The 15,141-nt window shown below is 51.3% G+C and overlaps 1 protein-coding gene across 4 annotated transcripts in view; it reads right to left on the bottom strand.

Moving 5' to 3' along the window:
• ULK1 (unc-51 like autophagy activating kinase 1) overlaps window positions 1–15,141 on the bottom strand; it is a 210,060-nt gene that overhangs the window by 57,329 nt on the left and 137,590 nt on the right. For all 4 annotated transcript variants that reach the window (XM_086942657.1, XM_086942660.1, XM_086942658.1 and 1 more), the window contains 3 exons: window positions 13,619–13,707; window positions 6,754–6,913; window positions 385–445 (listed from right to left, as the gene is read on the bottom strand). In XM_086942657.1, coding sequence (XP_086798783.1) covers window positions 385–445; window positions 6,754–6,913; window positions 13,619–13,707 — 310 coding nt within the window. The remainder of the gene's footprint in view (window positions 1–384; window positions 446–6,753; window positions 6,914–13,618; window positions 13,708–15,141) is intronic.

Here is a 15,141-nt window from a genome sequence, read left to right on the forward strand (position 1 = left end):
AGGACAGTGGAACATCCCTGAGTGAGACTCAGTGCACATCTGGAAGGAAAAGCAGAACAGCTTTATTGGAAGGTACAACTGCCCTCACAAAAGTGTAGGGTCCAAAGCCAATGCAATTCCCATGGTGGCAGGGCAACTCAAGAATACTGCAATCCATAATACACTGTTGCCCTATTCATATCTACAAATAACTAGTCCACAAAATACTGATGTCTGCTAGGCAAGGCATTTCACAGCCAGATAATGTCCCTTTGTGGCTTTTAGAAGCCAAAGGGATCCATTTGGGCAGACCATGGCCTGGCCTGAACAAGTCCTCCCCATTGGGGATTCTGGCTTAATTAAATCTGAAATTAATTATGTACTTCATCAGTGTAGAACACTTACCCGCTGTACATCAGACAGTCTTGGGTTGGTCTCACTCCTGCAGCCTCAGCCGCGATTTCACCTGGATTTTTCAAATAAGCAGACAACGTTAAACTTTTGCACTTAAAAATTGCTCAATTTGTATTCACAGAAGCATTTAGCAAAGCAGACTTTACTGGAGCTGGGCACGGATGGTGCGCCTCTAATTCTGTCTCACATTTAGCTCTTCCTGCCACATTTCCCCCAGGAGTGTAGGAGTGTAAACTAGTAGGAACTTGTATTGACTGGCAAACATGGGAACTTTGACCCCAGTGGGAACTCTTCATCAGGGTTTTCAATGGTTCCCCTCTTCTAGAAGAGGGCTTGAATAATCTACAAACAGGTTCTGGATTAGCCGTGTCAGAAGGTGAGATTTTCTATTCCTATTTAGTATCCTTCAAATTTATTCTGAGGAAAGCAGATGACACCTTGGACTGAACAAATAAAGGGCCCTTGCAGAAGAAATGTGGCCATTTACTGGGTGCAAAACCTTAGTAAAAGTTCTTCAGAGAAAGCCACTAAAGCTCAATTACTTCACCTCTCACAGAGCATCACTCAGCTTACATAGCAAAGATCTTTTTTAAACAACCACTGACAGCAATACACCCTTAAAATATTTTCAATCCGTTGGGAGTTATACAGACTTTAATTGTTGCAATTAACTCAACCACTGAATTATCCCACTCGTCCATTTCCCAGAAGCATTAATGAGGGCAGAGAAAGCCAACTTAACACCGCGTCGCTCCTTCCTTGCTTGCGAGGACTTGCCTACAGTCTTAATATCCGTGCCGGCAGAGACATGCAGCTACAAACGAAGCTCCAGGGACTCTGTCAGCAAAAAATACAGAACCAGGAGTTGCACCATGAGTCAATCTCTCTAGGACAGGTGACAACATCCTAAATGAACCATCCAACCTCTCTGATTATTGCCCAATCCTAAAATATACTGGCTGAGCAGGCCTACTCAAAGGGTGAGCCGTCTAGGATTGCGCAAACCTCGAAAACACCACAAGTGTATCCATGGCGAGGACAGGTCAGGGAGGGCACCGATTATTGGAGAACTTTTGGGGGTCTGTAGCATATTTTCCAATAACGAGGTCAACTTGTTCTCAAGGGAAAAAAAACGAGGGCCCTCATTAACCCAAACCAATGAGGTTACACTACGCATAGCAATCCTTTGTCTGCTTCCACTTATCAGGATTCTTGGCAAATTCAACCTTTACAAATAAAATGTAATCTCAAAATATCAAAGCTAGCATCAGGACCAAGATGGTATCTCTTCTATTTCACTTTTTGATTTGTTCAGTAGCACTTTTATTCAAAGCGCTTTACAAAATGTGTAGAAGGCAATGTATGACACGACAAGAAAACAATTCTTGATGCACATTTCCAGAAGTGAAGGAAACAGCTATGATGAACCACCGTGACAGAAAAACAGGGAATATTTACATGCAAAATTGAAATTCCCAGGTAGTCATGCTTCCAGCTCTACAGCTGATGAGGGCTGGGTGACATGGGCCCCGTAATGTGTAAAACAGGATGTCACTAACACGTGCAGAGGTAAAATAGCTGGGCGTTGTATGTTGCATTGTCCAGGCAGCATTTAAAGTCTGTGAAACAAAAGCTTCTAACAAACCGCTCAGTATGAAACGAGAAGAAAGGGGAGCCCGTAGATTCATGGAACTGGGGGCCCAGATATTAACATGAGCACAAGATGCACCAGGGCCATGTCATGGGAGCGTAACACCCCAGGACATCGGAAACAGGGCCCATCAAGGGAACCCCAATGTGATCACACCCTAAAAGCAGACCTACAGCTTCAAGAAGAGAAAACATTGTTTTACACACTGTCAAAACCAAGACTTTAGAATGAAAGTACGAATATCGAAATCCCACCATAGAGCCCTAAAGGAGAGCGACAACCCCTTAGAGAGACTATTACAAAGCTACCAGTGTGGATGATCACCCAGGCAACGTAAACTGAATAAAATGCATTGCAGTATCTGGCAGCCAAACATGAAAAAGAACTCCTGCCAAAGGAGACATGTGGAGAGAAAGAAGGCCTGAGAGCCGGGCTGAAGCCTAACAAAGGACAGGTTCAAGGCTGTGCAAACTCTAGATTGCAGATTCACAGACTAGTCTTAGGAAAAGGTCTGGAGAATAAAATAGAGGCGTTCGGTAAAGGGCGTCTGGGCATCTTATGCCACTAGAGCACTATCGGCATTGTTGGTGTTTCCTTACAGACCACAAGATGTTTTCCAATTTGCTTTTGAGGGTTAGTTGAGGGCGAGATTTGGGTTTGAGGATGGAGAAGCTTCCATCTGAGGCTGTCATTATTTAAAATGCTCTTGTAATCAGAAATGAGGGAGAGAGAAGCTTCGATTCATTCGGCTTCCGACCAATAGAGGTGTAATCAAAGGGGAATGAATCACTTGGCCTGTATGTTACCAGGGCCAGGGTTCTTGTCGTTTTAAATACCATCATTCACAAAATAACCGCGGGGATGGGGTAAAGGTAAAAACAAGGTGGTAGTGCAGTGATAAAATAGCTACTGTTCTATCGCACCTATTTGAAAATGTGGCTGGTGGACATGTTTCAGCTCAGGTGTGCTCAGTAGGGTCTGGGGCTTTCTTTAGGACCAATGGAAAGCATGTTGTCAAGTTGTAACGTGCATAGGTAAATAGTGCACTTATCCTTCTTCGTAAGTGCGCCTGCTCGCACACTTGCAAGTTATAGATGAAATTGTGTCTATAACTCTGTGGGCCCTCTAAGCAACCTGTGCTTTCAATTGGTCCAGAAGAAAGCCTGCAGACCCTACTGGGAACACCTGGGCTGAAACATGTCGACCAGACACGTTTTCGAATAGGTGCGATAGAACAGTAGCTCTTCTATCACTGCACCACCACCTTGTTTTTACCTTTACCCCATACCCGACACAATAAAACTAAGATCAACAGATGGAGGTAAATTTAATGACACCGCACTCTCCCGCTCACTTTCTCTAATCACTACTGTAAAATATCAGTTGTACTTCCTCCAGGTGGAGGAAAGCATAACCAAGACCCTATGATGATGCTTTTCACGTAACCTAATATATGGAGAAACAAGATATACCGCACCCACAGTAATTTTGTGAATGACGGTTTTTAAGGCGAAAAGATCCCCTGATCCTGATAACATACAGGACAAGTGATTCCTTCCCCTTTGATTACACCTCTATTGGCTGGAAGCCGAATGAATCAAAGCTTCTCTCTCTCTCATTTTTTATAACAAGATTATTTAAAATGCTGCAATCTTTAGGGTGTTGAGGGTGGATTAAAATTAAGAACCTAATACATCACTGAAAACCAAACGGAACTCTTTCACCTACGCGCTGCACCATCTTTAGAACGACTCAGCATCTCTATCTTTAAGCCCTAATTTATCAGTAGTGAAGGGAAAGCCGATTCCCTCAATGACCTTTGGCCTTCCTGCATTCCCAAGGAAAGTATCTGCCTGGCGTGATACTGTCCAATATTCGGTTTATTCGACACTTTACAAAGGACCTTAGTGATGTATGCAAAGACAGATTACATTTGAATTTAATCAACTGTGACACAAATACATGGTCATATTATACTTTCTTATAACCGCCATCAAATTGGAAAGATTAAAAAACAACCCATCCCATTAAATTCCCAGGCTAAATTTTTGCAAGAGTCTGTGAAACAGTTTTAACTTTCTATCCAATGCAATTATTTGGTACACACACACAACAATTACTTTGCAACCAAACCACTGGTACCTGAAAGTAAAAGACAGAATGTGCAGAGTTTGAGCAAAATATTTTTTTTAAACATGTAATTGATAACTATGTCATAGGCTTGCTTCCATCTTCCCTTGAACTGTAACATTAAGAAATACATGGATTTGTCTCTGGAAAGGCTGCTGCATGTGGTCTGCGTACGCCTGTGCCGCTGAAAGCACGGGTAGATGACTAAGACCTGAGTCCAACGCAAGAGATATTAGGTCTGCTGGAATTATTTTTGTGTGTGTGTGTTCAGTGGGCCTAGTTAAATATCAAACTGTTGCATTGTAAAATGTATAACTTCTTCAATTAAATGTCTGTTTTCTGTAACCTCAGGGCAATAATAAAGCCTATATTTATTTACCTTAAGGAATGGAGCACTGATGTTTTTTATCTTCTGTAAAGAGGTTGCCTTCCTTGAGAAGCTGGCTTTAGGTTTCTTTTACGGTACATGATGTTTTAGTGCTATTATGCATTGCAAGGTTTTAAGGAATCAACGATGAGTACGTGAACTCGCTCCAAGCGGACTTAGTCTCCACTGCTGGTGACTTTCCTGTCCTGGCTGTTGCGTGGGGCGGGTTTGACGTTTACATTGTTCACTAACAGACAATCAGCCAGGATTTGTTTCCCTGTTGCACTGTGCATGAGGATTCTGTACTTCAGATACCTTTGGATTGGTTTAGGATGGAGAATCTGGGAAGGCCCCATTCTCCGAGGAGTTGGAGCTTAAACCCTGTCTGACAAGCAGCGCACCAGTGGCACGGCCGGGCCGGACTGGCATGCGATGCTGGTAATAACGGTGCCACCCTCAAAGGTAATGAGATGGCCATGCAAAGTCACAGGTCTGTCCGTATCTTGCTTCAGACAGACAGCAGGACCTAGCTCCAAAGACCCATGCCCTTCAGGGCAACTTGTTTGGAAAGGTAAAACCAAAGGATCGCAGACAGGACTGGCCTCCTGCTGCCACTCACATCCGAGTAAGATGTCCATGATCTCAAACTAGCTGTGGGATCTTCAACAAGAATATGAACAAACACTAAAGATGACAAGTCCACCCTCGGTGACGTGGTGGAGAGCAAGGAGCGGGGGCCTGCTGACACAGCACCAGCCATGAGACCAGGCCAGCTTTGCCACCTGGTGGCCTCGCTGGCATCGGAATCCGGGCAGACGCGCCCTACAAACGTGCAGCCTCGTCTGCATGAGGCGGAGCTGGTAATGCTAGGGGAATGACTCTTCTACGGAGGAGATTAGCACCCCTGGACAGCGAGCCCCAAGTGCCATCGAAAGGCACTTGTTTCCCTTTCGATAATAATGTATTTCATGGATATGACCCAGCGTGCTACAGACTCCTCCTATGTCCCACTCCTTGCATGGATGGGGCCATAAGGGTGAGCAACAGGCTGCAGCACTTCAGGCGTGTCTAGTCCTATTGCTTCGGCTCATGTAAAGTGTGTGTTGCCCCCTTTTAACTTCATGTTATGTGTACTTGCTTCTTGCTTGTTTTGTTTACCCTGAATAATTGCTTTTCTTGATTACTTCTGCTCATGTAAAGCGCTTGGATACCTCCGGGTCTAGCCAGCGCTATATAAAACCCTTCAAATGAATACATAAATAGTCCTAATAACAGTGGAGACCTCTTCACACGGTGTGTGTTGGGAGCTCTCTGGAGGCGGGAATACACCCAGATGTACATAAACACCTGGACAGATGTCAGGGAGGAAGATGGATTATTCAACAGGCAGAACAATTATCAGCCCCAATGAATGATCGCATAGGGTTCCTTACATCACATGACCCCAAACTCACTAACCCTACATGAAGAGATAAGGGCCCTGTCCTCGGATACAGCATCTGTTCGCCTCCATTTCCTCGTCGGTCATTTCATTGCAGCATAGGACTGGGGGAAGGGGGTTAGAGTGTGGGTGAGTTTAAGTGTGAGCGTTTACGGTAAGGGGTTGGGGTAAGAAGTTAAGGGTGAAAAATATGGGGTAACGTGAAGAAGGCAACGTGTTATGGGTACAGATAAGAGATTAATAGCTAAAGTTAAGGGGGAGAGGACTAAGGGTAAGGGGCTACGGGTAGGGAGTAAGAGTGGAAGCTAAGAGCCAAGGGTTTAAAGTTAAGGGGGACATGTAAGCAGTAAAGGTAAGGCCTACTGTGTGAAGTTATGGGTAAGTGGAAACCCTTAAAGGGGATGGGAGGAGGGGTTCACTGTGTAAAGGTGAGGGGGAGGTGTAATTCGTAAAGGGTAGGAGATCATGGGGAGGGTTAAGGGGTTAACAGTGTGGACCGAGGGGGAGTGGCTGAGCTCTCTTGCTCATTATACCTCTGTTGTGTACAAAAAGGATCTGTCGTTTTCCAGGTGTCCACGAGAGGGCTCTGTTGACCCACGGATCCTCCCCCGTTACCAGTTTAGACTCATTCCAGGAGTGTCCCGCCCCCTCCCAATGACGTCACAGCATGGCCCCTCTTCACAGGGGTCGGAGGAGGGCCCCCACCGCTCGTCTGGCCTGATTTACACTGACATGGATGATTTACAGCCCTGATATAAACCGGGGTCTTACTTGGGAACTGGGCGGGCACCATCACGAAGTCGTCGGTGTCGCAGGAGGAGTTCTTGCTGCTGCTTCCGGCCGAGTCCTTGGAGCCCTGCAGGAAGCCCGGCGAGTCCTGCAGAGGGGAGGGCAGGGCCTTCTCCTGCAGGGGCTGCAGGTCCCCCAGAGACTGGTGGGACAGGGAAAGAAAGGCAGAGGTCAGGGGGCGTCCAGCGAACCACAGACACAAGTTTATGGAACTCGAGCTAAGCCCACAAAAAAGAAAGAAGTCAGAAGTGCACAAGACTTGGCATAAACAGCGGATAAATAATGATTCCGCCCCTTGGCTCGCTCCCTTAAAGGTCTCCATCCTCATGAGCTGCAGAAGCGCCTAGAAGTAGCTCCTGGATCAGGTCGACGCTTCTCACTAAACACTTTGTGGGAGCAGGCCGTGGCTGGCACAGAGGCTCTGCGTGGCACTGACCCATGAGGGGCAACAGGCACCAGCGCCACCCTGCACACAGCCTCTGGAAGCAGCACCCCAAAACGTCTCTAGAGGCAGGACCACTGTGCAGGAACTGACCACCACCCCTGCCTCCGGAAGCAGCACCCCAAAAACACCTCTAGAGGCAGGACCACTGTGCACAACCTGACAAGCACCCCTGCCTCTGGAAGCAGCACCCCAAAAACATCTCTAGAGGCAGGACCACTGTGCAGCCCTGCCCAAGCACCCCTGCCTCTGGAAGCAGCACCCCAAAACACCTCTAGAGGCAGGACCCCTGTGCACAACCTGACAAGCACCCCTGCCTCTGGAAGCAGCACCCCAAAAACATCTCTAGAGGCAGGACCACTGTGCAGGACCTGTCAAAGCACCCCTGCCTCTGGAAGCAGCACCCCAAAACATCTCTAGAGGCAGGACCACTGTGCAGGACCTGACAAGAACCCCTGCCTCTGGAAGCAGCACCCCAAAAACACCTCTAGAGGCAGGACCACTGTGCAGGAACTGACCACCACCCCTGCCTCCGGAAGCAGCACCCCAAAAACACCTCTAGAAGCAGGACCACTGTGCAGGGCCTGTCAAAGCACCCCTGCCTCTGGAAGCAGCACCCCAAAAACATCTCTAGAGGCAGGACCACTGTGCAGGGCCTGACAAGCACCCCTGCCTCTGGAAGCAGCACCCCAAAAACATCTCTAGAGGCAGGACCACTGTGCAGGGCCTGACAAGCACCCCTGCCTCTGGAAGCAGCACCCCAAAAACACCTCTAGAAGCAGGACCACTGTGCAGGGCCTGTCAAAGCACCCCTGCCTCTGGAAGCAGCACCCCAAAAACATCTCTAGAGGCAGGACCACTGTGCAGGGCCTGACAAGCACCCCTGCCTCTGGAAGCAGCACCCCAAAACGTCTCTAGAGGCAGGACCTCTGTGCAGGACCTGAAAAGCACCCCTGCCTCTGGAAGCAGCACCCCAAAACATCTCTAGAGGCAGGACCACTGTGCAGGGCCTGACAAGCACCCCTGCCTCTGGAAGCAGCACCCCAAAAACATCTCTAGAGGCAGGACCACTGTGCAGCCCTGCCCAAGCACCCCTGCCTCTGGAAGCAGCACCCCAAAACGTCTCTAGAGGCAGGACCACTGTGCAGGAACTGACCACCACCCCTGCCTCCGGAAGCAGCACCCCAAAAACACCTCTAGAGGCAGGACCCCTGTGCACAACCTGACAAGCACCCCTGCCTCTGGAAGCAGCACCCCAAAAACATCTCTAGAGGCAGGACCTCTGTGCAGGACCTGACAAGAACCCCTGCCTCTGGAAGCAGCACCCCAAAAACACCTCTAGAGGCAGGACCCCTGTGCACAACCTGACAAGCACCCCTGCCTCTGGAAGCAGCACCCCAAAAACATCTCTAGAGGCAGGACCACTGTGCAGGACCTGTCAAAGCACCCCTGCCTCTGGAAGCAGCACCCCAAAACATCTCTAGAGGCAGGACCACTGTGCAGGACCTGTCAAAGCACCCCTGCCTCTGGAAGCAGCACCCCAAAAACATCTCTAGAGGCAGGACCTCTGTGCAGGACCTGAAAAGCACCCCTGCCTCTGGAAGCAGCACCCCAAAACATCTCTAGAGGCAGGACCACTGTGCAGCCCTGCCCAAGCACTCCTGCCTCTGGAAGCAGCACCCCAAAACACCTCTAGAGGCAGGACCACTGTGCAGGACCTGTCAAAGCACCCCTGCCTCTGGAAGCAGCACCCCAAAAACATCTCTAGAGGCAGGACCTCTGTGCAGGACCTGAAAAGCACCCCTGCCTCTGGAAGCAGCACCCCAAAACATCTCTAGAGGCAGGACCACTGTGCAGGACCTGTCAAAGCACCCCTGCCTCTGGAAGCAGCACCCCAAAACGTCTCTAGAGGCAGGACCACTGTGCAGGACCTGACAAGAACCCCTGCCTCTGGAAGCAGCACCCCAAAAACATCTCTAGAGGCAGGACCTCTGTGCAGGACCTGAAAAGCACCCCTGCCTCTGGAAGCAGCACCCCAAAACATCTCTAGAGGCAGGACCACTGTGCAGGGCCTGTCAAAGCACCCCTGCCTCTGGAAGCAGCACCCCAAAAACATCTCTAGAAGCAGGACCACTGTGCAGGGCCTGTCAAAGCACCCCTGCCTCTGGAAGCAGCACCCCAAAAACATCTCTAGAAGCAGGACCACTGTGCAGGGCCTGTCAAAGCACCCCTGCCTCCGGAAGCAGCACCCCAAAAACATCTCTAGAAGCAGGACCACTGTGCAGGGCCTGTCAAAGCACCCCTGCCTCTGGAAGCAGCACCCCAAAAACACCTCTAGAGGCAGGACCACTGTGCAGGACCTGACAACCACCCCTGCCTCCGGAAGCAGCACCCCAAAAACATCTCTAGAAGCAGGACCACTGTGCAGGGCCTGACAAGAACCCCTGCTTCTGGAAGCAGCACCCCAAAAACACCTCTAGAGGCAGGAACACTGTGCAGCCCTGCCCAAGCACCCCTGCCTCTGGAAGCAGCACCCCAAAACACCTCTAGAGGCAGGACCCCTGTGCAGGACCTGCCCTAGCCCCCCTTTCGGCAGTCAAGCCTTAAACCATGCACAACATCTGTCCCAAACACTCCACGTGGGGGCACTGGACCACCAGGTGGTACCCGGCGCAAGAACCCACGCGGCAGCTGAAAGTCTATGACATTACATCGCACACGGCATCCGATGCAAGCACGCCACGTGGCAGAGCTGGACCACCAGGTGGTACCCGGCGCAAGAACCCACGCGGCAGATGACTCTATGACCTTACACCGCACACGGCATCTGATGCAATCACTCCACATGGCAGAGCTGGACCACCAGGTGGTACCAAGCTCAAGAACCCATACGGAAGCACCAGACCACTAGGTGGACCTGGCCCAAGACTTCAAGCCCCCCGACATAACCCCACCCATGTAAATGTCGAATCGCTGTGGCAATGCCCCCTACCTCACGCCCCCCCTCCCCCTCAGCAGAGCCAACACTCTGTGCAGCTCCCCAACCCACAAATCACGTGCCCAAGCTCAGTTTGAGGGATAGCTCTGCCCTCACAAGAACTGCACACAGCTTCAGCTCCGCGTGGGGCGGTGCTCGCGTGGGCCCGTCCCCAGTGTATAAGGGACCACTGCCCGCCCAAGCCATGCATGAGCTGAGCCAGCCCCGCTATTCAGAAGGGCCCAGGTTTGAAAGTCAACTCAGAACGGAAAAAGGCAGCCTGCATTCCAACACACTTTCCGATGCCCTCTGACCCCGCCCCCTCTGGAAAATACACTTCCAGTCCAGCAGACTCTAGGAATGCGGCCACCTCCAGCCAGTCACGCACTTGACATAGCGCCACACGGCGTGCTAGAGCGCTCTAAGCGCTGGAGTGCTGACCCCACGGGGGTGGGGGGGGGGGGGGGGGGGGTGGGTGGGGGGGTCTCAACCAAGCAGCTCGAGGTCTCCTCTGCCCAGCCATGAGGAAAGAGAGGACCCTCGCAGGGCGAGGGCTCGAGCGACTTGGTCACAGACCTACATTTACAAGTGAGCCACCTTGGCATGTCCCCTCCACCACAGGGCACACTTCTCTTCCAGTGAACCCTGAAGCCACAATCTCCTCTCCACCACAAGGCACACTTCTCTTCCAGTGAACCCTGAAGCCACAATCTCCCCTCCACCACAAGGCACACTTCTCTTCCAGTGAACCCTGAAGCCACAATCTCCCTCCACCACAAGGGCACACTTCTCTTCCAGTGAACCCTGAAGTCACAATCTCCCCTCCACCACAAGGGCACACTTCTCTTCCAATGAACCCTGAAGTCACAATCTCCCCTCCACCACAAGGGCACACTTCTCTTCCAGTGAACCCTGAAGTCCCAATCTCCCCTCCACCACAAGGCACACTTCTCTTCCAGTGAACCCTGAAGCCACAATCTCCCTCCACCACAAGGGCACACTTCTCTTCCAGTGAACCCTGAAGTCACAATCTCCCCTCCACCACAAGAGCACACTTCTCTTCCAGTGAATCCTGAAGTCACAATCTCCACTCCACCTCAAGGGCACACTTCTCTTCCAGTGAATCCTGAAGTCACAATCTCCACTCCACCTCAAGGGCACACTTCTCTTCCAGTGAACCCTGAAGTCACAATCTCCACTCCACCTCAAGGGCACACTTCTCTTCCAGTGAACCCTGAAGTCACAATCTCCCTTCCACCAAAAGGGCACACTTCTCTTCCAGTGAATCCTGAAGTCACAATCTCCCCTCCACCACAAGAGCACACTTCTCTTCCAGTGAATCCTGAAGTCACAATCTCCACTCCACCTCAAGGGCACACTTCTCTTCCAGTGAATCCTGAAGTCACAATCTCCACTCCACCTCAAGGGCACACTTCTCTTCCAGTGAACCCTGAAGTCCCAATCTCCACTCCACCTCAAGGGCACACTTCTCTTCCAGTGAACCCTGAATTCACAATCTCCCCTCCACCACAAGGGCACACTTCTCTTCCAGTGAACCCTGAAGCCACTATCTCCACTCCACCTCAAGGGCACACTTCTCTCCCAGTGAACCCTGAAGTCACAATCTCCACTTCACCTCAAGGGCACACTTCTCTTCCAGTGAACCCTGAAGCCACTATCTCCACTCCACCACAAGGGCACACTTCTCTCCCAGTGAACCCTGAAGTCACAATCTCCCTTCCACCACAAGGGCACACTTCTCTTCCAGTGAATCCTGAAGTCACAATCTCCCCTCCACCACAAGAGCACACTTCTCTTCCAGTGAATCCTGAAGTCACAATCTCCACTCCACCTCAAGGGCACACTTCTCTTCCAGTGAATCCTGAAGTCACAATCTCCACTCCACCTCAAGAGCACACTTCTCTTCCAGTGAATCCTGAAGTCACAATCTCCACTCCACCTCAAGGGCACACTTCTCTTCCAGTGAATCCTGAAGTCACAATCTCCACTCCACCTCAAGGGCACACTTCTCTTCCAGTGAACCCTGAAGTCACAATCCCCACTCCACCTCAAGGGCACACTTCTCTTCCAGTGAACCCTGAAGTCACAATCTCCACTCCACCTCAAGGGCACACTTCTCTTCCAGTGAACCCTGAAGTCACAATCTCCACTCCACCTCAAGGGCACACTTCTCTTCCAGTGAATCCTGAAGTCACAATCTCCACTCCACCTCAAGGGCACACTTCTCTCCCAGTGAACCCTGAAGTCACAATCTCCCTCCACCACAAGGGCACACTTCTATTCCAGTGCACCTTGAAGTCACAATCTCCCCTCCACCACAAGGGCACACTTCTCTTCCAATGAACCCTGAAGTCACAATCTCCCCTCCACCACAAGGGCACACTTCTCTTCCAGTGAATCCTGAAGTCACAATCTCCCCTCCACCACAAGGGCACACTTCTCTTCCAGTGAATCCTGAAGTCACAATCTCCCCTCCACCACAAGGGCACACTTCTCTTCCAGTGAACCCTGAAGTCACAATCTCCCCTCCACCACAAGGGCACACTTCTATTCCAGTGCACCTTGAAGTCACAATCTCCCCTCCACCACAAGGGCACACTTCTCTTCCAATGAATCCTGAAGTCACAATCTCCCCTCCACCACAAGGGCACACTTCTCTTCCAGTGAACCCTGAAGTCCCAATCTCCACTCCACCTCAAGGGCACACTTCTCTTCCAGTGAACCCTGAAGTCACAATCTCCCCTCCACCACAAGGGCACACTTCTCTTCCAGTGAACCCTGAAGCCACTATCTCCACTCCACCTCAAGGGCACACTTCTCTCCCAGTGAACCCTGAAGTCACAATCTCCACTCCACCTCAAGGGCACACTTCTCTTCCAGTGAACCCTGAAGTCACAATCCCCACTCCACCTCAAGGGCACACTTCTCTTCCAGTGAAACCTGAAGTAACAAAGACTTCTACCACACCCTGCTCGAAGCATGAAGTCACAATGTGTTTCGTGGTACCTCTTCCCTCCCCACCGCAGGCCCACTGCTCCCCTCCCACTGAAGTTAAAGATCACACTCCCACCGAGCCCCACCATCCCAGGACCAAAGGCTCCAATGATAGTGAAGCCTAAAGTCACAAGGTGGCACCCCGATCCATATTAATGAATACAAGCCATTGCTATACTACACACTTAACAACACTCTAATAAGCCACACAACAGACACTTGATCGACGGAATTCTCAGAACTGTACAAAAAGGTGACGTTTTCAAGAAAGCACTTTGATGCCAAAGTGATGGCAGAAAGTGTTATACAAACACACAACAAACGTGACATGTGAACTGTGCAGACACTGGAGGACAAGCGGCGACTCCTACGGAGGAAGCTAGCACAGCAATATGTCCACTGCGGTTACTTACTGGCGGAGAGGCCAGGTGAGATGTGGACGAGCTGCTGCAGGAGCTGCCAGAGCCGGAACTGGGGTAGGAGGGCATAGGCACAGGAGCGGCTGTGGACACAAAAAGAGGACTTCAGGATCTTGAAAAGTGTCCAGTTAAAAAGCTCAATACACACCAAGACGGTAAAGAAAGGGCTCGCAGTCACATACAGAGGTCTCAAGCCTTGAGTCACCCACTCCCACCGGCAGAAAGGGCTCGCAGTCACATACAGAGGTCTCAAGCCTTGAGTCACCCACTCCCACCGGCAGAAAGGGCTCGCAGTCATATACAGAGGTCTCAAGCCTTGAGTCACCCACTCTCCCACCGGCAGAAAGGGCTCGCAGTCACATACAGAGGTCTCAAGCCTTGAGTCACCCACTCCCACCGGCAGAAAGGGCTCGCAGTCACATACAGAGGTCTCAAGCCTTGAGTCACCCACTCCCACCGGCAGAAAGGGCTCGCAGTCACATACAGAGGTCTCAAGCCTTGAGTCACCCACTCCCACCGGCAGAAAGGGCTCGCAGTCACATACAGAGGTCTCAAGCCTTGAGTCGCCCACTCTCCCACCGGCAGAAAGGGCTCGCAGTCACATACTGAGGTCTCAAGCCTTGAGTCGCCCACTCCCACCAGCAGAAAGGGCTCACAGTCACATATAGAGGTCTCAAGCCTTAAGTCGCCCACTCCCACCGGCAGAAAGGGCTCGCAGTCACATAGAGAGGTGCCAAGCTTCGGGTCGCCCACTGCCACCGGCAGAAACAGCTTGCAGTCCCTGGCAGAGGTGTCAAGCCTTGAGTCACCCACTCTCCCACCGGCTAAAAGGCTCGCAGTCCTTGGCCGTGGTGTCAAGCCTTGGGTCGCCCACTCCCACCGGCAGAAAGGGCTCGCAGTTACAAACAGAGGTGTCAAGCCTTGGGTCGCTCACTCCCACCAGCAGAAAGGGCTCGTAGTCACATACAGAGGTGTCAAGCCATGGGTCGCTCACTATCACCGGCAGAAAGGGCTCGCAGTCACATAGAGAGGTACCAAGCTTCGGGTCGCCCACTGCCACCGGCAGAAACAGCTTGCAGTCCCTGGCAGAGGTGTCAAGCCTTGAGTCACCCACTCTCCCACCGGCTAAAAGGCTCGCAGTCCTTGGCCGAGGTGTCAAGCCTTGAGTCGCCCACTCCCACCGGCTAAAAGGCTCGCAGTCCTTGGCCGTGGTGTCAAGCCTTGGGTCGCCCACTCCCACCAGCAGAAAGGGCTCGTAGTCACATACAGAGGTGTCAAGCCATGGGTCGCCCACTCTCACCGGCAGAAAGGGTTCGCAGTTAGAAACAGAGTTGTCAAGCCTTGAGTCGCCCACTCCCACCGGCCGAAAGGGCTCGCAGTCACAAGCAGAGGTCTCAAGCCTTGAGTCGCCCACTCTCACCGGCAGAAAGGGTTCGCAGTTAGAAACAGAGCAGTCAAGCCTTGGGTCACACACTCCCACTGGCAGAAAGGACTCGCAGTCAAATACAGTGGTGTCA

This window comes from Lissotriton vulgaris, chromosome 11 (genome assembly GCF_964263255.1).
Source record: "Lissotriton vulgaris chromosome 11, aLisVul1.2, whole genome shotgun sequence".
NCBI lineage: Eukaryota > Metazoa > Chordata > Amphibia > Caudata > Salamandridae > Lissotriton > Lissotriton vulgaris.